This window comes from Pelophylax lessonae (assembly GCF_965119305.1).
Source record: "Pelophylax lessonae genome assembly, chromosome: 3".
NCBI lineage: Eukaryota > Metazoa > Chordata > Amphibia > Anura > Ranidae > Pelophylax > Pelophylax lessonae.
Genome location: NC_138770.1, coordinates 57785795 through 57807507, shown reverse-complemented (window position 1 = coordinate 57807507; position 21713 = coordinate 57785795). Strand labels below are relative to the sequence as shown.

At 45.7% G+C, this 21713-nt stretch overlaps 1 protein-coding gene across 1 annotated transcript in view; it reads right to left on the bottom strand.

Annotated features, from left to right (window-relative positions):
• Positions 1–20966, bottom strand: part of LOC309550071 (uncharacterized protein) — an 83211-nt gene extending 62245 nt beyond the window's left edge. Inside the window, exons 1-2 of the mRNA XM_082250537.1 lie at positions 20813–20966; positions 6477–6543 (exon numbers count right to left, since the gene is read on the bottom strand). Coding sequence (XP_082106663.1) covers positions 6477–6543; positions 20813–20943 — 198 coding nt within the window. The 5' untranslated portion in view covers positions 20944–20966. The remainder of the gene's footprint in view (positions 1–6476; positions 6544–20812) is intronic.
• Between the last annotated feature and the right edge of the window lie 747 nt (positions 20967–21713).

Below are 21713 nucleotides of genomic sequence, written 5' to 3'. Positions count from 1 at the left end.
ACCCCTACACAGAAGTTCAGATGTTTTGCCGGCCTCCAAAGACCCACAAAAAATGCCCAAAAAGATGCCTGCGCCAAAAAAAATGCCCAGGTGTGTTTTTGCAGCAGGCGTTTTTTTTGGGCATTTTTTGTGGGTCTTTGGAGGCAGGCAAAACATCTGAACTTCTCTATAGGGGTATATATACACATACACTTATATGTATATATACACATACACATATATAGGTGTGAAAGTAGCAGAACACTATATTTGCGCTAATGAAATAATTAACACCAATAGGTCTCCGCTCCTATCACACCTATATACAGGTCCCGCTCAAAAAATTAGCCTATTGTGATAAAGTTCATTATTTTCTGTAATGTACTGATAAACATTAGACTTTCATATATTTTAGATTCATTACACACAACTGAAGTAGTGCAAGCCTTTTATTGTTTTAATATTGATGATTTTGGCATACAGCTCATGAAAAACCAAAATTCCTATCTCAAAAAATTAGCATATCATGAAAAGGTTCTCTAAACGAGCTATTAACCTAATCATCTGAATCAACTAATTAACTCTAAACACCTGCAAAAGATTCCTGAGGCTTTTAAAAACTCCCAGCCTGGTTCATTACTCAAAACCGCAATCATGGGTAAGACTGCCGACCTGACTGCTGTCCAGAAGGCCACCATTGACACCCTCAAGCAAGAGGGTAAGATACAGAAAGACATTTCTGAACGAATAGGCTGTTCCCAGAGTGCTGTATCAAGGCACCTCAGTGGGAAGTCTGTGGGAAGGAAAAAGTGTGGCAGAAAACGCTGCACAACGAGAAGAGGTGACCGGACCCTGAGGAAGATTGTGGAGAAGGACCGATTCCAGACCTTGGGGGACCTGCGGAAGCAGTGGACTGAGTCTGGAGTAGAAACATCTAGAGCCACCGTGTACAGGTGTGTGCAGGAAATGGGCTACAGGTGCCGCATTCCCCAGGTCAAGCCACTTTTGAACCAGAAACAGCAGCAGAAGCACCTGACCTGGGCTACAGAGAAGCAGCACTGGACTGTTGCGCAGTGGTCCAAAGTACTTTTTTCGGATGAAAGCAAATTTTGAAAGTCATTCGGAAATCAAGGTGCCAGAGTCTGGAGGAAGACTGGGGAGAGGGAAATGCCAAAATGCCTGAAGTCCAGTGTCAAGTACCCACAGTCAGTGATGGTCTGGGGTGCCATGTCAGCTGCTGGTGTTGGTCCACTGTGTTTTATCAAGGGCAGGGTCAATGCAGCTAGCTATCAGGAGATTTTGGAGCACTTCATGCTTCCATCTGCTGAAAAGCTTTATGGAGATGAAGATTTCATTTTTCAGCACAACCTGGCACCTGCTCACAGTGCCAAAACCACTGGTAAATGGTTTACTGACCATGGTATTACTGTGCTCAATTGGCCTGCCAACTCTCCTGACCTGAACCCCATAGAGAATCTGTGGGATGTTGTGAAGAGAAAGTTGAGAGACGCAAGACCCAACACTCTGGATGAGCTCAAGGCCGCTATCGAAGCATCCTGGGCCTCCATAACACCTCAGCAGTGCCACAGGCTGATTGTCTCCATGCCACGCCGCATTGAAGCAGTCATTTCTGCAAAAGGATTCCCGACCAAGTATTGAGTGCATAACTGAACATAATTATTTGAAGGTTGACTTTTTTTTGTATTAAAAACACTTTTTTTTTTTTATTGGTCGGATGAAATATGCTCATTTTTTGAGATAGGAATTTTGGTTTTTCATGAGCTGTATGCCAAAAATCATCAATATTAAAACAATAAAAGGCTTGCACTACTTCAGTTGTGTGTAATGAATCTAAAATATATGAAAGTCTAATGTTTATCAGTACATTACAGAAAATAATGAACTTTATCACAATATGCAATTTTTTTGAGAGGGACCTGTAGGTGTATGTGTATAATACATACAAGTGTGTGTGTATATACATATATATATACCCCTATACAGAAGTTCAGATGTTTTGCCTGCCTCCAAAGACCCCAAAAAAATGCCCAAAAAAACCCCCTGCAATAACACACCTGGGCGTTTTTTTTGGCGCAGACGTTTTTTTGGGCATTTTTTATGGGGTCTTTGGAGGCAGGCAAAACATCTGAACTTCTCTATAGGGGTATATATACACACACACTTATATGTATATATACACATACACATATATAGGTGTGATAGGAGCGGAGACATATGCCTGTTATTTTATTAGCGCAAGCATAGTGTTCTGCTACTTTCACACCTAGGTATGTGTAGGTGTATATATACATACATGTGTGTGTGTGTGTATATATACCCCTATACAGAAGTTCAGATGTTTTGCCTGCCTCCAAAGACCCACAAAAAATGCCCAAAAAAATGCCTGCGCCAAATAAAAATGCCCAGGTGTGTTGTTGCAGGCGTTTTTTTTGGGCATTTTTTGTGGGTCTTTGGAGGCAGGCAAAACATCTGAACTTCTGTATAGGGGTATATATACACACACACACATATGTATTTATACACATACACATATATAGGTGTGATAGGAGCGGAGACATATTGGTGTTCATTATTTCATTAGCGCAAGTATAGGTTTCTGCTACTTTCACACCTATATGTGTGTATGTGTATATATACAGACATGGGTGTATGTATATATACCCCTACACAGAAGTTCAGATGTCATGCCTGACTCCAAACATGTCCTCAAAAAAACCCTATAAACGCCTACAGCAAAAAGCAGGGTAACAGGCGAGAAGCCATATCGCTGTTCTGAAAGTGACCTAAGAGAAACGATCTTTTCTCTATAGCGGTCACCCTGATATGGAAGGGTTTTGTCACCCTGCCATAGCAGTCAGAGTCAGTTAACCCTACACTACACTACGGTCCCCTTACACTTAAAACTTTCTCTACAGAAACTAGATTATTAAAACTAACTATAGTGGAAAATAGCACCCTAACTACACTAGATATCCCTTTCCTCACACTAAAAATTGCTAAATGACACTTTGTAGCAGAAGTCACAGAACTGCTTCCACTCTCTGCCATGTCCCTGTATTACAATGCTAGGAATTTGGCGGGGGCTATCTTATATACTGGGGGGCGTATTCACTAATAATTGGCCTATGGACCCCCTAGTCTCCTGCCCCCTCAATTGGCTTTTACTGATGGTTCTGGTCCAATCACGGGCTTTTAAAGCCCATTTTCTGTCCCATTGCCTTTTGGTCGGTTTTTTTTGCCGAATTACGAACTTTTTCAGCAAAAAGTTCGGAATTCGGCCGAACCTCGAACAGCCAATGTTCGGGTCGAACCGATGGTCGACCCGAACCGTTCGAGCATCCCTATTCAGGAGTAAGTAATGCACAAGAAGTCAGCATTAAGTATCGCACATAGTGCAGGGGTGGGAAGTACATAACTCACCCAATGCAGAGGTAAGAAGTCCGTAATGCACAAAATGCAGGAGTAAGTAACACACAAAAGTTCAGGGGTCAGAAGTTATAATTCACAGAAGGAAAGGTTCATGAGTAATCAGGATCGGGAGTATGGTAAATACACAGTGCATGGCATTAGGAGTAAGTAGCGCACAAAGTGCAAGGGTCAGGAGAAAGTCACACAAAAATGTAGAAGACAGGAGTGAGTATTGTACATAGTGCAGGGGTGAGAAGTACATAATTCACCAAATGCAAGAAGTCAGTAATGCACAAAGTGTAGGCGTCAGGAGTAACTAACACACAAAGTTCAGGGGATAGAAGTCATAATTCACAGAATGGAGGTCAGGAGTAAGTAACGCACACAGTGTATAGCATTAGGAGTAAGTAGTGTAGGGGTCAGGAGCAAGTGGCACAAAGTACAGAAGGAGTGAATATTGCATATAGTGCAGGGGTGAGGAGCAGGGCTGCTGTTAGAAATCGTGGGGCCCCGTACAGACTACCTGGCAGGGCCTCCCCAAGAAAATATTAAAGATATATTTAGCTAAAATTACAACAAAATCACTATTAGCAGACACAAATATAACATAACTTGCATAATTCCTGCTAAATCTAAAAAAAAAAACTATGTTAAATAAAAAAGATGAGATGAGAAAAATATACAGGTTGGGCAGTTGGAGCTCAGTGATCAGAGACAGAGAGAGAGAAACAAAGTTACAATTTACAAATAAACTCCTGAGCAGAGATAAGTGCTGGGAGGGGGCCACACAGGAAGGGGGGATTAGTGAGGGACAACTGTCTCTTTCTCAGCAGATGAAAGCTGATATCAGGGAGAGGGACAGATCAGATTCAGGTGCTGGAGGAAGATTTCTGTATTTGTTGTCCATCACTAATCCCCCTCTCTGTGTGGGCCCCCCTGTGTGCTCGGGCCCCCTACAAGAGGGCTGGTGGTCCCCCCTTATCAGCGGCCCTGGTGAGGAGTACATAATTCACCGAATGCAGGGGTAAGCAGTCCGTGATGCACAAAGTGCTGGGGTCAGGAATAATTACACACAGAGTTAAGGGGTCAGGAGTTAGAAAAATACAGAGTACAGGAGTCAGGAGTGAGTAACACACAAAGTGAAGGGGGCAAGAGTAAGTAATGCAAAAAGTACATGGGTCAGGAGTGAGTAACACACAGAGTGCAGGGGTTAAAAGTCAGTAAAGCAGAAAGCACCTGGCTCAGGACTAGGTAATACATGGAGTGCAGAGGTCAAGAATAAGTGGGTGCAGTAAAAAAATATGCCCCAGCATCAGTAGTGATCGGAATAAAGTACAGGTGCAAACACTAGAGTCTGTGTGTGAACATACGGGGGAAAGCATTCGGATCAGAAACTATATTTGCCTCTCTGAGGAATCAGCATTGATGTTTTCAAAGCCTTTCCCCTTCCTTTCTCTTCTCCCCCAAATATGTTACCCCTGCTGCTGTCAGGGCTTCCATTCAGGACCGGCAGTAAATTAATTCAGAGCTAAAACACCCTGCACAATGGGAACCCCTCATAATGGGTACAGCAGGTGTAGAGGCCTGGGAATTCAGTGCAGGGATGGTGGGAACCCCTCATAATGGGCACAGCGGGTGTACAGATCCAAGGACTCGGTACAGGGAAGGCGGGAACCCTTTATAACAGACACAGCAGGTGTGTAGACCCAGAAACTCAGTGCAGGGAGGGTGAGAACCCCTCATAATGCGCACAGCAAGTGTACAAATCCAGGAACCAAGCACAGGGATAGTGAGAACCCCTCAATGGGCACAGCAGGTGTACAGACCCAGGAACTCAGCACAGGGATGGTGGGAACCCCTCATAATGGGCACAGCAGGTGTACAGACCCAGGAATTCAGCACAGGCATGGTGGGCACAGCAGGTGTACAGACCTGAAAACTCAGCACATGAATCGTAGGAACCCCTCATAATGAGCACATCAGGTGCACAGACTTGGGAACTCAACACAGGGATGGTGGGGACCCCTTATAATGGGCACAGCAGGTGTACAGACCCAGGAACTAAGCATAGGGATGGTGGGAACCCCCCATAATGAGCACAGCAGGTATACAATACAGAGCGAGGAACTCAGCACAGGGATGGTGGGGATTCCTTATAATGGGCACAGCAGGTGTACAGACCCAGTACCTCAGCACAGGGATGGTGGGAACCCTCATAATGGGCACAGCAGGTACACAGACCCAGGAACTCAGCACAGGGATGGTGAGAACCCCTCATAATGGGCACGGCAGGTGACCAGACCCATGAACTCAGTACAGGGATGGTGGTAACCCCTCATAATGGGTACAGGTGGTGTACAGACCCAGGAACTCAGCACAGGGATGGTGAGAACCCCTCATAATGGGCACAGCAGGTGACCAGACCCAGGAACTCAGTACAGGGATGGTGGTAACCCCTCATAATGGGTACAGCAGGTGTACAGACCTAGAAACTCAGCACAGGGATGGTGGAAATCCCTCATAATGGACACAGTAGGTGTACAGACCCAGGAACTTAGCAGAGGGATGGTGGGAACCCCCTCAATATACACACCCAAAAACTCAGCACAGGGATGATAGGAACCCCTCCTAATGGGAAAAGCAGGTGTGCAGACCTGGGAACTCAGTACAGGGATGATGGGAACCCCTCATATTGTACACACCCAAGAACTCAGCACGGGGATAGTAGGAACCCCTCCTAATGGGAACAGAAGGTGTGCATACCCCAGGACTCAGCACAGGAATGGCGGAAACCCCTCATAATGGGCACAGAAGGTATATAGACCTGGGAACTCAGCACAGGGATGGTGGGAACCCCTCATAAATCGGAACAGCAGGTGTGCAAAGCCAGGAACTTAGTTCAGAGATCTCAGAGATAGATAAGACTGTTAGAAGCTCCAGTATCCACTAAACATGGAAATATCAGTTCCGGGTGGATTAACACTTTAATTTTGCTAAATAGTGTTCTTAGGACTTGGCTGTGAACACCCAACAGGAACACGCACGTGTACTCCACCTAAGCCACTTACCACCTTTTTCAGCTCAGAATGTGGCCTCTCTCTTTTAATGCTAGTGCTGGAGATATCCGCAGTTTTCCTAAAAAACGGAGAATGAAACAAGTCATATCTCTGATACACCATCTCAGATCACAAACACGTATTATGGTATTGGTGGCTTGCAGTAGATGTGCTGTCATGACTTACCTTACATTCATCATTTTGTTCTAGAGCTGAATTACAGGCAGCTAAATACACAGATAAAATACATTTTGGGAGCGGTTTTACCTGCTGCATTTGTATTTCTGTTCAACCAGTCCTAAGATTTGCACAGTTCTGTTCCACAGACTTAGCCCTGTTTTGGGCTGAGCTGCCAGTTCAGTCCTAACCTCAGTTTGGACGTTCGGCAAGCGGCTGAACCACATTAAATAGGAAGTTAAACATTTACTTCAGGATGGGGGGGGGGGTAGGGAGGGGAAGCAGGGAGGGTGAGCGCACACTTTTTCTGGTATGGATTTGGGGGGTGGGGGCTTGTTTTCTGCAATGAGTTTCCCTAAACTGGGTCTGCTATGGAAATTGGAGGGCACCAAACACAGTATTTTTATTTTAGGGGGTGAGGTCCTCTTTGACACCCATACCAGACCCCCATCAAGGATAAAGATCTGGTATGTAATCATCGGTCCCCCAGTCCCCCATTAACATCTATACCAGACAACTGTCAGGGGTGTTTACGACAGTCAGCTTTTATGTATATGATTTATAATGGAACCGTGACCCCACAATGTGCTTCCCTCAGAATACCGCTTCCTTCGGTCTTGAACATAGATATCAGATATTCTAGGTGCCCCCATACAAAACTAGCCGAGAAAAGCTTGTATAAGATCTGGAACATTTATTGAACAAACTCACACCGAATATATACCCCACCAGGTCAGGTGCCTGATTATATCCTATGCAGATAAAATTGTGTACAGAAAGATAATTAACATATCTAAGGAACAACCAACACAAAAACAGTATTCTACTTTCCCACTAACAACTAATGGATGACAGAGATTTAATTAACTTGAGCTAATTAACTAGCAGGCTTGCCGTCATCGAGCTCATGAAGTACAATACACAATATTATAAGTGTAAACACATGACACCCTAATACACAGACAATAGCAGGAGACCACCAGTAACAGACTGACCCATCGCCTACATTAAAGAACATGGAACAGAGGCCAATGTGACCAGCTCTTTCAATGAACATGTTCAGAATCAAACAAACCAGGAATAGTCTTCATATATTTCTTGAGAAATATTGTGGATAAATATTACTGTCCCATTTGAAGTAATCCAAACCATATTTTCAGTGTACATTAGGTAGCTGTACATCATTTTCTTGGTTACCCTGTGCCCCTAATACACACAGGGTGACTTACACATAAGAGGGGCAAGGGGAGCTGGAAAATGGGTTTCCAGAGCTCTCAAAAGGTAAGTTGGGGTCCAAGTGTGCAGGAAAGGTTGATGGAAGGAGAGAGCAGAATGAGCTAATCTATGAGCTGCTTCTCCTTTCACTGTTCAGTTACAGTTTGGGGGATGATCCGGGACAACTTGGGCTGGGAGGAAGTTGGCTAAATGATGCTGGCAAAAATAAGGTACTGCAGGGGAAAATCTCTGGATTTATGTAAAATTTGCAATAAAAGCCAGTTTTGTTATTTTATCCTCAAATGGGCTCTTCATTTTTAACTGGCTATCCTTGGCTGGGGTTGGGGGCATGTCCTGGACAAACAAAAAGTCACAAACACAATATCTCCTGCACATGCATAGGTGTGCCTATTGCATTAGGGTGTGCACCCCGAAGTTTAAATACACATGCATGTGTTTGCCTACATGTACATGGCCCCGATACATTACTCTCCCTGCTGGCAAAGTGAAATAGAAGTGTGTGGCACTTCTCTTATGGTAGAGCAGGTCCGAGGGAGATCTTTCCCATCTCCTCACTGGCAAACAGAGCGATAATGCTAATGTGCCCTAGGTGATTAGGGTGTGCCCAGGCACACCCGGCACACCCTGTGCGCACGCCTATGTGCACATGGAAATATATATGCTCCAAGTGAGTAAGCTAAATCTCCACCTTGGTTCTACCTGGATAAGTACGGTCTTGCTGCCCTCAAAGACTGGGGAGTCTGAAACCACACAAAAGAGAGCACGCAAAAGAGACGTCCTGGTGTGCCCTGTGCCTCTTTTGCATGTCCTGGACAACCTGGGCTCAGAAGAAGGTTGAAGGGAAGACTGGGGGAATCTCTGACTGGCAGTACATTTTGTTGCAAAAGTTGATAGAAGACGAGAGCAGTGACTGAGCGATGAGCTTATTTCTGTGCTGCTTCTCTTTTCATTGTCCAGTCACAGGTTGGGGGATCATCCAAGACAACGTAAATATTGCTGCAAAAGCTGGTTTCATTATTTTATCTTCAAAAAGGCTCTTCATTTTTACGTTGTTATCTTTGACTGGGGTTGGGGGCATGTCCTGGACAACCTGGGCTTGGAAGAAGGTTGAATGAAGCTAGCAGGAAAAAAAGGACTGATGGGGGGATGCGGGGAATCTCTGGATTGACAGTAAATTTTGCAGCAAAGGCTGATAAAAGGAGAGAGCAGAGTGACAGAGTGACAAACTGATCTCTGTGCTGCTTCTCCTTTCACTGTCTAGTTACAGGTTGGGGGCATGTCTGGGACAACCTGCGCTCGAAGGAAGTTGGTTAAATAATGCTGGCAAAAAAAAAAAAATGACTGCAGAGGGGAAACCTCTGGATTGATGTAAATATTGCAGCAAAAGCCAGTTTTGTTATTTTTATTCTCAAATGGGCTCTTCATTTTTACCTTTTTATCTATTTCTGAGGTTGGGGGCACGTCCTGGACAATCTGAGCTTGGGAAAAGGTTGAATGATGCTGGCAGAAAAAGAAAAAAAAGTGCTGATGGGGAAGGCCGGGGGTTTGGGAGAATGTCTGGATTGACAGTAAATGTAGCAGCAAAGGTTGACAGAAGGAGAGAGCAGAGTGACAGAGCGATGAGCCGATTCTCCTTTCATTGTCTAGTCACAGGTTGGGGGCATGTCCTGGATAACCTCGGCTTGGAAGAAAGTTAAATTATGCTAGCAGAAAAAAAAAAGGACTGATGGGGGGAATCTCTGGATTGACAGTAAATTTTGCAGCAAAGGATGATAAAAGGAGAGAGCAGAGTGACAGAGCGATGAGCTCATCTCTGTGCTGCTTTACCTTTCACTGTCTAGTTACAGGTTGGGGGCATATCTGGGACAACCTGGGCTCGGAGGAAGTTGGTTGAATGATGTTGGCAAAAACAAAATTACTGCAGAGGGGAAATCTCTGGATTGGTGTAAATATTGCAGAAAAAGCCAGTTTTGTTATTTTGTCCTCAAATGGGCTCTTCTTTTTTACCTGGTTACCTTTGGCTGGGGTTGGGGAAATGTCCTGGACAACCTGGGCTTGGGAAAAGGTTGAAGGCTGGGGGGGGGGGGGGGGGCTGGGGGAACGTCTGGATTGACAGTAAATGTAGCAGCAAAAGGTTGACCGAAGAAGAGAGCAGAGTGACAGAAAGATGAGCTCATCTCTGTGCCGATTCTCCTTTCACTGTCCAGTCACAGGTTGGGGGCTGGCCCGGGACAACTTAAGCTGGGAGGAAGTTGGTTTAATGATGCTGAAAGTACTACAGGAGGAAATCTCTGGGTTGGGGGGGCGACGTCTGGATTGACAGTAAATGTAGCAGCAAAGGTTGACCGAAGAAGAGAGCGGAGTGACAGAGCGATGAGCTCATCTCTGTGCCGATTCTCCTTTCACTGTCCAGTCACAGGTTGGGGGCTGGCCCGGGACAACTTAAGCTGGGAGGAAGTTCTTTTAATGATGCTGAAAGTACTACAGGAGGAAATCTCTGGGTTGGGGGGCGACGTCTGGATTGACAGTAAATGTAGCAGCAAAGGTTGACCGAAGAAGAGAGCGGAGTGACAGAGCGATGAGCTCATCTCTGTGCCGATTCTCCTTTCACTGTCCAGTCACAGGTTGGGGGCTGGCCCGGGACAACTTGAGCTGGGAGGAAGTTAGTTGAATGATGCTGAAAGTACTACAGGAGGAAATCTCTGGGTTGGGGGGGACGTCTGGATTGACAGTAAATGTAGCAGCAAAGGTTGACCGAAGAAGAGAGCGGAGTGACAGAGCGATGAGCTCATCTCTGTGCCGATTCTCCTTTCACTGTCCAGGCACAGGTTGGGGGCTGGCCCGGGACAACTTAAGCTGGGAGGAAGTTCTTTTAATGATGCTGAAAGTACTACAGGAGAAAATCTCTGGGTTGGGGGGGGGGGGGGGACGTCTGGATTAACAGTAAATGTAGCAGCAAAGGTTGACCGAAGAAGAGGGCAGAGTGACAAAATGATGAGCTCCTCTCTGTGCCGATTCTCCTTTCACTGTCCAGTCACAGGTTGGGGGCTGGCCCGGGACAACTTGGGCTGGGAGGAAGTTGGTTAAATAATGCTGAAAGTACTACAGGAGGAAATCTCTGGGTTGGTGGTGGGGGGGGGGGGGGGGGGTGACCTCTGGATTGACAGTAAATGTAGCAGCAAAAGGTTGACCGAAGAAGAGAGCAGAGTGACAGAAAGATGAGCTCATCTCTGTGCCGATTCTCCTTTCACTGTCCAGTCACAGGTTGGGGGCTGGCCCGGGACAACTTAAGCTGGGAGGAAGTTGGTTTAATGATGCTGAAAGTACTACAGGAGGAAATCTCTGGGTTGGGGGGCGACGTCTGGATTGACAGTAAATGTAGCAGCAAAGGTTGACCGAAGAAGAGAGCGGAGTGACAGAGCGATGAGCTCATCTCTGTGCCGATTCTCCTTTCACTGTCCAGTCACAGGTTGGGGGCTGGCCCGGGACAACTTGAGCTGGGAGGAAGTTAGTTGAATGATGCTGAAAGTACTACAGGAGGAAATCTCTGGGTTGGGGGGGACGTCTGGATTGACAGTAAATGTAGCAGCAAAGGTTGACCGAAGAAGAGAGCAGAGTGACAGAGCGATGAGCTAATCTCTGTGCCGATTCTCCTTTCACTGTCCAGTCACAGGTTGGGGGCTGGTCCGGGACAACTTGAGCTGGGAGGAAGTTGGTTGAATGATGCTAAAAGTACTACAGGAGGAAATCTCTGGGTTGGGAGGGGGGGGGGGAGACGTCTGGATTGACAGTAAATGTAGCAGCAGAGGTTGATCGAAGAAGAGAGCAGAGTGACTGAATGATGAGCTCATCTCTGTGCCGATTCTCCTTTCACTGTCCAGTCACAGGTTGGAGGCTGGTCCGGGACAACTTGAGCTGGGAGGAAGTTGGTTGAATGATGCTGAAAGTACTACAGGAGGAAATCTCTGGGTTGTACATATTGCAACAAAAGTTGGTTTTGTGGTTTTATCAAATGGGCTCTTGATTTTTACCTTGTAATCTTTGGCTGCTTTTACTTGGAAACAAACTTTAATAAGGTTGTGAAACAATTTTATAGACAATATGGACATGTCATGGCCAGGTGGTACAAATACAAAAAGGCAAATTGTCTTCCTCGCAAACAGGCAATAATCTTGCAAGGATCTCCTTAGCTGTTGCTTGCTCACTAATCCCCTATGGCACATTGACGAGGTCATGGGGCCAATAGGAGATCTCCGAGTTTAGGGGTTCAGTGCGGAGAAGTCATCTTGCTTTCATCACTTAGTGCACAGAAGCCTTGCACAGCAATGTATCAAATCTGGCAGATCTTCAGCACTAATTTGCACCAGATGGATCCAATTTCCTGACCCTGAAAATGTTTTCTCGGAGAATTCAGCATATAGACAGGCTGGACAATAGAAGAGCCGGGGGACCGGCCTCTAGAGATCGGGTATTATTCAGAAGTGTATATTTCCTATTTTAACCAGTTCAGCTCTCCCCACTGTACCCCCCCATGGAGAAGAACAATTCCTGCATTTCTGTTATAGGTTGGTTTATTCAGCAATAAATTTGTCATTACTTAACCAGTTCCGGACCAGAAGCATTTGCCCGCTTAAGGACCCGGCCATTTTTTTGCGATTTGGCACTGTGTTACTTTAACCACTTAAGCCCCGGAGGATTTGGCTGCTCAAAGACCAGGGCCTATTTTGCGATTCGGCACTGCGTGACTTTAACGGACAATTGCGCGGTCGTGCGACGCTGTACCCAAATGAAATTGACGTCCTTTTTTTCCCAGAAACAGAGCTTTCTTTTGGTGGTATTTTATCACCTGTGCGATTTTTATTTTTTGCTCTATAAACAAAAAAATAGCGACAATTTTGAATAAATAATATTTTTCACATTTTTTCTCAAAAATTCTCAAAAAAAAAAAAAAAGAAGGAAAAAAATCAAAATTTTTTAACATTTTAGGCAAATTTGTTTTTGCTACATATTTTTGGTAAAAAAAAAAAATCGCAATAAGTGTTTTTTAATTGGTCTGCACAAAAGTTATTGCGTTTACTAACTACGGGAAAGATTTATGTCATTTTTTTTTTTTTTTTAACTAGTAATGGCGGCGATCTGCGATTTTTTTTGCGGGACTGCGACATTGCGGCGGACAGATCGGACCCCTAACTGACATTTTTGACACTTTTGGGGGGACCAGTGACATTACTACAGTAATCAGTGCTAAAAATATGCACGGTTACTGTTAAAATGACACTGGCAGGGAAGAGGTTATAACCCAGGGGTGATCAAAGGGTTAAGTGTGAGCCTAGGGGAGTGTTTTCTAACTGTATGGGGGAATTAGAAGGGAAATGATCATACAGACATGTGTTCCTATATAAAAAGGATCGCAGGAGCTCTGTGATCATTTCAGAGAGAAGAACGGTCAGCTGTGTTCACAACAGCTGACCGTCCTCCTCTCTCAGCGGGGAGCGATAGCGAGTGCTCGGCAGCAATCGCGGCCGCCGGTCCCGTGGATCCGCATCCCTGCTGCCTGTTGGGGGTGGGAGCGTGCCACTGGCGGGGCGCACATGCCATCCAGCACCACGCATGCAACCGACGTAGGGCTACGTCATTTCGCGCGGCCGAGCCAGCCTGCCACAGTAAAACTGCGCCAGGCGGTGGGCAAGTGGTTAAAGGAGACGTATAGCCAAAGCACTTTTGGCCCTACTTCTTCCTAGGGTCAAAGGAGTGCACTTACTTCTGCTCTCCTGTGACCCAGATTCAGCCGACAGTTCGCTGTTGGCTGATGACTCAGAGCCAGTCCAGGCTCTGCAGCGATCCCAACAATAATGTCCTGTGTGTGCCTGTTCCCGTGGAGGCAGACAGACATTCCCGCTGTTGTGGGCTCCCCCTCCATGGCCCAATTGGCCTGACAGCAGCGCAGGGCCAACAGGCGCTTGCCATCCCCCAAGTTCGGTGGCGGGATGCACATAGGACTCGGGACTAATGCTTGGCTGGGGCTGGAGGTGGGGTCCCCTGGGCACGTGGGGGCCCCTGGCAACTGCCCAGCGTGCCCAGTCAGTAAGATGGCCCTGCCGTACAAGACTAGATCATGGCTTGCAGAAGGGGGCTTATATACCTTAATTTGTACCCAGTCATGTCATCAGTGGATCTCTGCGCTTCTCTATGAAATGCAGGCAGATCATGGCTGGTATGAGGGGCCTGTATACCATATTTTATACCCAGCAATCTCTTCACTGGGTCTCTGTGCTTTTCCATGCAATGCAAGCAGACTGTGGCTGGGGGGAGAGGCTGCCAGGGGGGCCATATATGGGCCTACCTCAATAGTCTTCTATGGAGTCCTCAGTCATGACGCAAGCAGTGGCGAGGGTTATGCAAGTAGCAAAATGCCTTGATGGTTGGGTGTCAGTCTACTCTAGAGCAGGGGTGTCAAACTAAATTTCTACGTGGACCGCATCAGCATTATGGTTGCCCTCAAAGGGCCGGTTATATCTGTAGGATTAGATGTGCAGAGCACCCCATGCCCCCTTACATGAGATGTCAAGAACCCCCCCCACCATCAGAAGTCAAGAGTCACCCACCCTTGCTCAGTGCTGTATCTTGGCCTAGGCCAGCACTTTGCAGGGGGGCAGCAAAAAACTTGGCACTGATAAGCTTCACTGATGGGGCTGCATTGATATTCTGCACTAATGGCCACTAATGGGCTGCACTGATGGCCACTGATGAGGCTGCAATGACTGCCACTGATGAGGCTGCGCTGATGGCCACTGATAAGGCAGCACTGATGGGCACTGATATGATGCACTTATGGCCACTGACGGGGTTGTACTGATGGCCACTGATGAGGCCGCACTGATATGCTGCACTGATAGCCAGTAATGAGGCTGCACTGATAAGGCTGAACTTATGGAAACTGATGGGGCTGCACTGATGGGCACTGAACAACTGGTTGTAGTCTGTGGTTTACAGATAACAGGGCGGGTCATAAACATGAAGGGGTGTGGCCTTTACAGGAAGGGGTGGGTCATATTTAAATTAGGGGGTGCCCAAGTTTAGTCAGGCCTAGGGCAGCACAAAACCTAAAAACACCACTGCCCTTCCTTACATCACAATGCACCCCTCACCTTATGCTGCTGCCAGAAAGATGTGGGTGGATCTGGGAAAAATTGCAGGGTCTGGTGGAGAACCAGAGGAGGGCTGGGGTCAGCTTCCAGAGTCTGCTGAATACTGAGACCAGGGGAGGCAAAGGCAAGGTGGTGTTGTGGCTGCACAGAAAGGTGCAGGATTTGCAGGAGAAGTTTTGCCCTCCTCTCTGCTACAGACTGCTGAGAAGAGGGGGGTGGGCAAAGATGAGCCTTTCTGCGGCTGTAGAGAGGAGTGCAGGATCTGGCAAAGGAGTTCTGTCCTCTCTGCTGTGACTGTCGACTACAGAGACAAGGGGGTGCCGCAGCTGCAGGAGAGGTGCAAGGGCCACATGTAATGGCCTGGGGGGCCGCATTCGGCCTGCGGGCCTTTTGTTTGACACCTGTGGTCTAGAGCAGTGGTCATCAACCCTGGTCCTCGGGGCCCACTAACAGGCCAGATTTTAAGTATTACCTTGGGGAGATGCAGACTAGAATACTGCAATCATTGAGCAGCAAATGACATCACCTGTGATTTAATTTAGTTATCTTGCAAACCTGGCCTGTTAGTGGGCCCCGAGGACCGGAGTTGAGGACCAATGGTCTAGAGGAATGGGCCTTCCCAAACAGATGTCACGGTAAGTAACACTCATAGGTGATGTTGAGCTTCTATAATTTGGTGACGATGCCAGATTTCCTCCAGTCAGGAAATGAGTCGGGTTTCAGCTGACGTGCTGCAGCTTCAAATGCACATTGTGAAAAGCTCACAGTGTGCGGTGAAATCAGAATAAGCAATTTCAGCATGGGAGGCTGGAATTCCACTCTAAATACCCCATTGTGCTCAGATATGGTGGTTTTTGGTTCGGATCATGGATTGCATTAGCGCAGACCATGAACTGCTAACACACACATGCAATTCAGAAAATAAAAAATCAGACCCCCACATCTCTGGCAGCTGGCCAGATTCCCAACACACGAGCAGTTCCCAATCTTTGATCCAAGGCTCGGTGTTTGGTGAATGTGGAGGAAATTCGAAGACTTCCTGTCCACCGCGTTACCTTCCTGCCCCGTCATTGGCGCTCCAAGTATATCGAATTGTCTAGTGGAATTGGCTGCTTCGTCCTGACAGATGTTAACAGCTGTACGCGTTCCGCGAGGCCGTCCAACTGGTGTAACTGATTACCGTGCGCGTCCTGCAATCACAAAGGTTACTTTCCGAGAGCAATCTCAGAACATTTCTAAAACGTTGAAGGAAATACCGGAACAAGGCAATATCTCCGAGTCAAACCATAAAACGATATCCATTAAGAAGACATCTGATCCCCGCTTAGAGGTGGAGCAGATCCGTACTGACAACCCGTCGCTACTCGGCGTGATTTATCGGCTGACAGAGATAAATTGGAACCAGACTAGAGATACAAAAAAAAAACATATTTGTATTCATTGTTAGGAAAAAGCAACTGTTCCCAAAAAATGGGAATATTCTCCTGTGATGGTACTCACTATCACTGGGAGTGAAAGACAGGTACTTAAGCCCCGGAAGATTTTACCCCCTTCCTGACCAGGGCCTAATTTGCGATTCGGCACTGCGTGACTTTAACGGACAATTACGCGGTCGTGCGACGCTGTACCCAAACGAATTTGACGTCCTTTTTTTTCCCACAAACAGAGCTTTCTTTTGGTGGTATTTGATCACCTGTGCGATTTTTTGATCATGCGCTATAAACAAAAAAGAGCGTCAATTTTGCAAAAATAACATTTTTCACATTTTTTTTATATGAAATTCCCCCCCAAAAAATGTAAAAAAAATCAAAATTTTTTAACATTTTCGGCCAATTTGTTTTATGCTACATATGTTTGGTAAGAAAAAAAAAAAAAAAATCGCAAACAGCGTATTTTGATTGGTTTGCGCAAAAGTTATTGCGTTTACTAACAAAAGGGAAAGATTTTTGTCATTTTTGTTGTTTTTTTTAACGCGTAATGGCGGCGATCTGCGATTTTTTTGTGGTACTGCGACATTGCGGCGGACAGATCGGACCCTTGACTGACATTTTTGACACTTTTGAGGTTACCAGTGACATTTCTACAGTGATCAGTGCTATATATATGCACTGTTACTGTAAAAATACACTGGCAGTGAAGGGGTTAACTTTTTTTGAGAGGGAGGGGCTATGTGTGTCCCTAGGGGCGTGATTCTAACTGTGATTGGCTGTGGCTTGAGATGTATGAACAGTGATCAACGGTCCTGCATAGTAGAACCGTATGATCACCATTCATACACAGGGGAGAATGACAGGCGGCTTGTTTACACTAGCCGCCTGCCTTTCTCCCTCTCCACCGACGATCGCCCGAGTCCGCCAGTCACACGCGCGGGGGGGAGTCCGTGACCACTCGGGAGTGGGAGCGCGCCTCCGGGGCGCGCGCTCGCTCCCTAGACCCTCACAGGCTAGCGACCTAGTACTACGTCGCTCTGCCTGTGAGGGGCTGACCGCCGCAGTAAATAGTCGTGCGGCAGTTGGCAAGTGGTTAATGGACAGTGAGAATTTGGCTTGGATTGCTTCAAGTTGGACAGTAATATTTGTCAGCCATGTATCTCGAGAAATATATGAGGACTATTCTTGGTTTGTTTGATTCTGAACATAGTTACATTGTAGGTGAGGTTGATTCTGAACATAGTTACATTGTAGGTGAGGTTGAATAAAGATAATAGTCCACCAGTTCAACCTGTGTAGGTGTGTGTGGCCATAATCATCTCTCATACCCCTGAATGTTCTGATCCTTGAGATGTACGTCTAAGAGTCTTGTACGTGTTCATTGAAAGAGCCTTGTAGATGTTTATTGAAAGATCTAATCACATTGGCTTCTGTTCCATGGTCATCAGTGTCAGAGACGGACAGTCTGTCACTGGTGGTCTCTTCCTATTGTCTGTGTATTGTGGTGTGATGTGGATTCCGTTAAAGCCTGTCTGTCCCATTGTTAATTGTTAATGAACTCACATATTGTTTCTGTCTAGATGGCTAGATAATTAGTTCAGGTTAATTCCATTTCTGTATAAAATTTCATCTGCATATGATAATGTAGTCAGGCAACCCCTGACCTGATGGGGTAATTTGATCAGGAGGGGGGTGTGCTCATGTGTGTATAAATTGAGCGTGAAACTGTTCAAAAAAGGAGAAGGTTCCAAAACTTGTACAAACGAACAAAGTTTGTCGGCTAGCTTTGTATGGCGGTGGCTAGAATATTTGATATCTATGTTCCAGACTGGAGGAAGCCGTATACTGACTGAAGCCCGCAAACACAGTGTGGGTCTTGGTTCCGTTACATCTTTCAAATATCAACTTCATCATCTTAAAGTGTGACTTCACTTTTGTTGAGAAAAAAAAACATTCCCCTCTGGGTGATCTCTGTACATTACAAGGATTTAACAAACTTTGTTGCAGATTTCTACCTTTTGTTATTCTGAAGAAATCATTGTTTGTTCCTCTGTGCTGAGTGGGTCTAATGGGAGTGGTTTCATAATTATCCATCAGCTGTGGCAGCTGCAGGACACTAATGAGGGAATTTGCTGCGCCTGCGTCCCTTTAGACATGTTCCTATTGGGAGTATCTCACCAAAAATGACATTTTTGTTGCAGGGGATGCCGAAATCTGACATATCTATCTTAGGCAGACTTCTGGGAAAACTGGTGAGCCAATCACACAAGCAGGAAATTATGTTTCTGGAGTGTGGGGAAATTTGGGGGGCAGCGGAGATAGGATTTGTTCTAGGAGGGGGACGTTTGGGGGGGGGGGGTGTGATAGGAGGGGTGATTTGGGGGGAGGGGGGATTGTGCAGAAAGAGAAGAAGGGGGGGGGGGGTTGAGGGGGACTTGTGCTAGATGGGGGAATTAGGGGAAATAGAATTTGTTCTAGGAAGAGTAATTTGGGGGAAGTGATAGGAGGGGTGATGGGGAAAAAAAAGATTTGTAGTAGAAGGGGGAAGGGGGAGGGTTAGTTATAGAAAAGGGGAAGGGGGATTTTTGCTTGGGGGGATTGGGGAGACAACTTGTCCTAGGAGGGGAATTCATGGGGGCAATGGGGATATGATTTTTTTCAAGGAGGGGGAATATGGGGGGATGTGATAGGAGGGGTGATTTGTGCTAGGAGAGGGGATTTGTTTTTTGTTTTTTTGCTGGAAGAGGCGTATTTTTTTTGGCATTTGCGCCATGCTGAAAAAAGCTTGCCAGATGCCTCCTCTGTGTTTTGTTTTTTATCGTATGGATTTTTGTATTATCGTCTCAGCTAGTAACGTTTTCTAAATGCATCTTAAACGCGCTGTAGACGCCGTTCCTGACACGTTGGTGGTACATCTGCAGCGCCTTTACATTGACATCAATGGAAGCCTTTGGGGAGCGGCAAAGCCTGAAAATCGACACATGCTGGGTCATATTTGACGCAATGCGGCACTAATGCAACCAGGTGATCAACACTCCGACTAAACAACTTCTTTACATTAGTGTGACATTTGGATGACATTACATTAGATGACATTTTCTTCTATAGATGTTGAAGGCAGTGAGAGAAAAATCTTTCCAATGGAGTCACAATTCCTACATTTGACTTCGTATTAGTCCATTTACAGCAGAGCTCAGACTGGGTGGAGGAAGAAGATGCACAAGGAAACAATCAGTTGTTTTGTGGTGCTCATGTGCTATCAAGGAGGCATGCTGATCGGAGGAAAGAGCAGAGAGATGAGTCTGCTGCTTTTCCGTTTACTGTCACAGGCTATGGGAAGGGACAAGATCTGTAAGAGCTAAAGAACTGCAGCAGAGAAAAATCAGATCTCTTGCCCTGCCTGTGCTGCGTGACAAAGCTGTAAATCTTGGGACTGGATGAGCAGAAATACAAATCCCTTGGCAGGCAAAACAGTCCCATAGGTGTAGGAGGAAGAGTAAGTGATAGAAAATCTTCCCAATGGAGTCACAGTACCTACATTTGACTTAGTATTAGTCCATCTACAGCAGAGCTCAGACTGGTGGAGGAAGAAGAAGCACAAGGAGCCAATCGGTTGCGCCTAGTAGCCAATCGGTTGCGCCAAGGAGCCAATCAGTTGCTCCAAGCCTCCAAGGAGCCAATCAGCTGCAGCAAGGAGCCAATCAGTTACACCAAGGAGCCAATCAGTTACACCAAGGAGCCAATCAGTTACACCAAGGAGCCAATCAGTTACACCAAGGAGCCAATCAGTTACACCAAGGAGCCAATCAGTTGCACCAAGGAGCCAATCAGTTGCACCAAGGAGCCAATCAGTTGCACCATAGAGCCAATCAGTTGCACCATAGAGCCAATCAGTTGCACCATAGAGCCAATCAGTTGCACCATAGAGCCAATCAGTTGCACCATAGAGCCAATCAGTTGCAGCAAGGAGCCAATCAGTTGCAGCAAGGAGCCAATCAGTTGCACCATAGAGCCAATCAGTTGCAGCAAGGAGCCAATCAGTTGCAGCAAGGAGCCAATCAGTTGCACCATAGAGCCAATCAGTTGCAGCAAGGAGCCAATCAGTTGCAGCATAGAGCCAATCATTTGCACCAAGGAGCCAATTAATTACAGCAAGGAGCCAATCAGTTGCAGCATAGAGACAATCATTTGCAGCATAGAGACAATCATTTGCACCAAGGAGACAATCAGTTACACCTCAGTGGCAGCAAGGAGCCAATCAGTTGTGATAATCTGTGCATTTAGCAGTTTGCATGATATTCAGCTTTAAGAATTAGTTTAACCCATTGTTTAAAGTTTTTTTTTTTTCTGAACCTACCTTTTGCAGATGGAGCAGTACAGGAGAATTGCGCCTGACACCAGAACCACGTTGACTAGCACCAGTGCCAGGGAGAGCGTGCCTTCTTTTCCACTTGTGTAATGCAGGAAATGGTCTCCAGAGGGAGCCATGGAACCACAGTCTGCTCCCTTTCTGCAAAGCAGAGATGTGGATTGAATTAGTCCAAGATATATTTACACCAATGCCACAACAACAGAAGAAAATGTGTTCCTTATTTCCCCAGCCAAGTGTTTGGAATTATGCAAGGGTCGGTAATAGCTGAATCAAAAGTATGCGTTGCGTACGGACCACAAATATTGGCCATTGTTGCAATTATTCATTTTATTATTGCGGGGGTTTTGATGTATATAGCCCTAATTTTATCTGTAGCCTTCATGGCGGGTATGACATCACATCGTGAATTATAAATCCAGGGCTAGGGGTAAATGAATGCGAGACATGTACCAATATAAGAAAAAAAATAAAAATAATTAAATGATAATGAAAAAAAAAAAATATAATGAAAATGAAAAAAAAATTATAAATTCAGGGATAGGGGTAAATGAATGTGAGACATGTACCAATGAAAAAAATAAATAAAAATAATTAAATAAAGAAAAAAAAATTATAATGAAAAAATAAATAAATAAAATTGCAAGCAGCTGACTTTTTAATACATCCTAACCACTTCTGGACTGGAAGATTTGCCCCCTTAATGACCAGGCCATTTTTCGGCACTGTGCTAATTTAGTGGACAATTGCGCGGTCGTGCGACGCTGTAATAAAATTGATGTCCTTTTTTTCCCCACAAATAGAGCAATAAGCGTATTTTTTGTTTGTGCAAAAAGTTATCGCGTCTACAAACTAGGGGAAAGTTTTTGGTCATTTTTATTTATTTTTT